This window comes from Camelina sativa, chromosome 10, assembly GCF_000633955.1.
Source record: "Camelina sativa cultivar DH55 chromosome 10, Cs, whole genome shotgun sequence".
Lineage (NCBI taxonomy): Eukaryota > Viridiplantae > Streptophyta > Magnoliopsida > Brassicales > Brassicaceae > Camelina > Camelina sativa.
This window is the reverse complement of record NC_025694.1, coordinates 23,138,786-23,140,763: the sequence shown is the minus strand read 5'-3', so window position 1 is coordinate 23,140,763 and position 1,978 is coordinate 23,138,786. Positions and strand designations below refer to the sequence as shown.

Below are 1,978 nucleotides of genomic sequence, written 5' to 3'. Positions count from 1 at the left end.
TCTTCTTCTTTTTCATCATCATCATCATCACTGTTGTTTTTGTCTTCAAGTCCTGGAACTGACTGAGGCTCATGATACTCAGGCAAACCATATCCTCTGTCAGAACGATAAAACGCAGATACCTTCCTTTTCAACATCTCCAGCTCAAGCAACCCACCAAAGCTAGCAGTCTCAGCAGAGAATTTAACATCTTTAAGAATCTCTCCATGTTTCCCAACCAGCAAAGACGAAATCATTTCCCGTCTCAAGTCGCGCACCAAAACCCCTTCCTTAATCCCGGCATTGTTAGCCGCACGGCTATCAAACTTATCCTTCCCCTCAGCACAATCACACACCAGCAAACGCTCAACGTGTCTTCCCATCTCTCCAACCGCCTCTTCCACCGCAACGAGGAAACTCCTCGAATTACTCACCTTCGAACACTCTTTAAAACTCTCTGCAAACGGTTTCAACTGAGACGCACCGCACCAAGCAAACGTCCCGTCACCGAAATACGCCACAAGCAATTTCCCCTTCTGCTTTATCTTCAAAGCCAAATCAGAAGCATCTGACGGATCGTAAATCTGACCAGGCCACCACGGATGATTCTTGATTTTGCCCCACACAAAATCTCCAACACAGTACCCGTGCTCTTCTTCTTCTTCTTCTTCTTCTTCTTCTTCTTCTTCTTCTTTCATATCTTCCTTCAATTTTAGCAACGAAGAAACACCATTCATAACACAATCTTCGACAACAACAACACCAGATTCGTTCAAATTCTTCTCAGCCTCAACAACGTTTACCTTATCCTTCTCACCCTCACCAAATCCGTTTACAGAAACCCTAACACCGTTCTCTTGAACAACAACAACAACACCATCGTCCTTTAGCGTATTCTCACCTGAATCGTGTTCCTTAACCGATTCAATCTCCGAAGCACAGCTAGCTTTAGGTTTCTCCTCTTCTCCGATTCCCAAAACAACTTCCATTTCCATTTTTTTATTCTCCTAACTTCCTCGCCGACTGTAGATTAAAAAAAAAAATCAGAAAACGACAAAAAAAAATCAAACCTAACTAGTCAATTTACACATAAACACCAACGATTTCTCCAAAAAAAAATAAACCAAAGTATAAATTAGGTTAAAATCTTATGTAAAATCAAATTTGATTTACCTAGTTTTCGAGCTCCGAGAGAAACGCAAAACTACGACGTTCGAGCGAATCTTCAAAAACAAAAGCAAAAAAAAACTCTAGTAACAACACACAGAGAGGGAGATAGAGAGACTCAGAGGAGCTCTCTGGATTCAGGATTTGTGAGAGAGAGAGGAAGATGAAGAGGTATCGTTGAAAGTGAAACGCGGCTGCAAAAAAAAGGTTTAGCTTTCGGAGAAATTAAAGGGTACTTTGGTAATTAAGTCTTTTTTATTTTATTTTTACCCCAAGAATAAAGACAACGTTTTTTAGAAAAGATTTCCCAAAATAAGCCTGTGGTCACTTTCACGACTAAACTAGACCAACCTTCGAGAGTAGAGAACTCTAACTTTACTCGCTTTCTCTGTGTGGTACGAATGTTACCAAGAGTCTTACGTGGCGGAATCGGAGATGAGAGTGAGTAACACGCGGGTATAGAGGCGAGTTGAGGTGAAATATTTGAGAGACACGTCAGAAGCTTTAGATGATCGACAGCTGTAATTTGTGGTGCTTCGACGGCCTATTTATAGTTGCAGTAATAAAAGCAGTGAGATTTTTTTCAAGTATTATGAAACGACACTTATGTTTGCCGTTTTCTCAAGACAAAAATTTGTTTTAATTTTTTTATGGATTTGCTCGGCCCACTAAAGTCTTTAGTATCTCTCAATTTTGTTTCGTTTTAGTGAAAATGACCAGTATCTAAAATTTACGTGCTTGTTGTTGATTAGTTTTTTTTTTTTTTTTTTTTCAACCGAACATTAAATTAGAAAATAACTCCAAGGTCGGTTGCCCAAACTGGAGGGAAAGA

General features: G+C 39.8%; 1 protein-coding gene across 2 annotated transcripts in view; it reads right to left on the bottom strand.

Annotated features, from left to right (window-relative positions):
- LOC104719654 overlaps positions 1-1,363 on the bottom strand; it is a 5,008-nt gene extending 3,645 nt beyond the window's left edge. The window contains exons 1-2 of one of the 2 annotated variants that reach the window (XM_010437610.2): positions 1,153-1,363; positions 123-1,002 (exon numbers count right to left, since the gene is read on the bottom strand). In XM_010437610.2, the coding sequence (XP_010435912.1) occupies positions 123-974 (852 nt within the window). In that variant the 5' untranslated portion in view covers positions 975-1,002; positions 1,153-1,363. The remainder of the gene's footprint in view (positions 1-122; positions 1,003-1,152) is intronic. The other variant, XM_010437609.2, reaches the window with a different exon arrangement.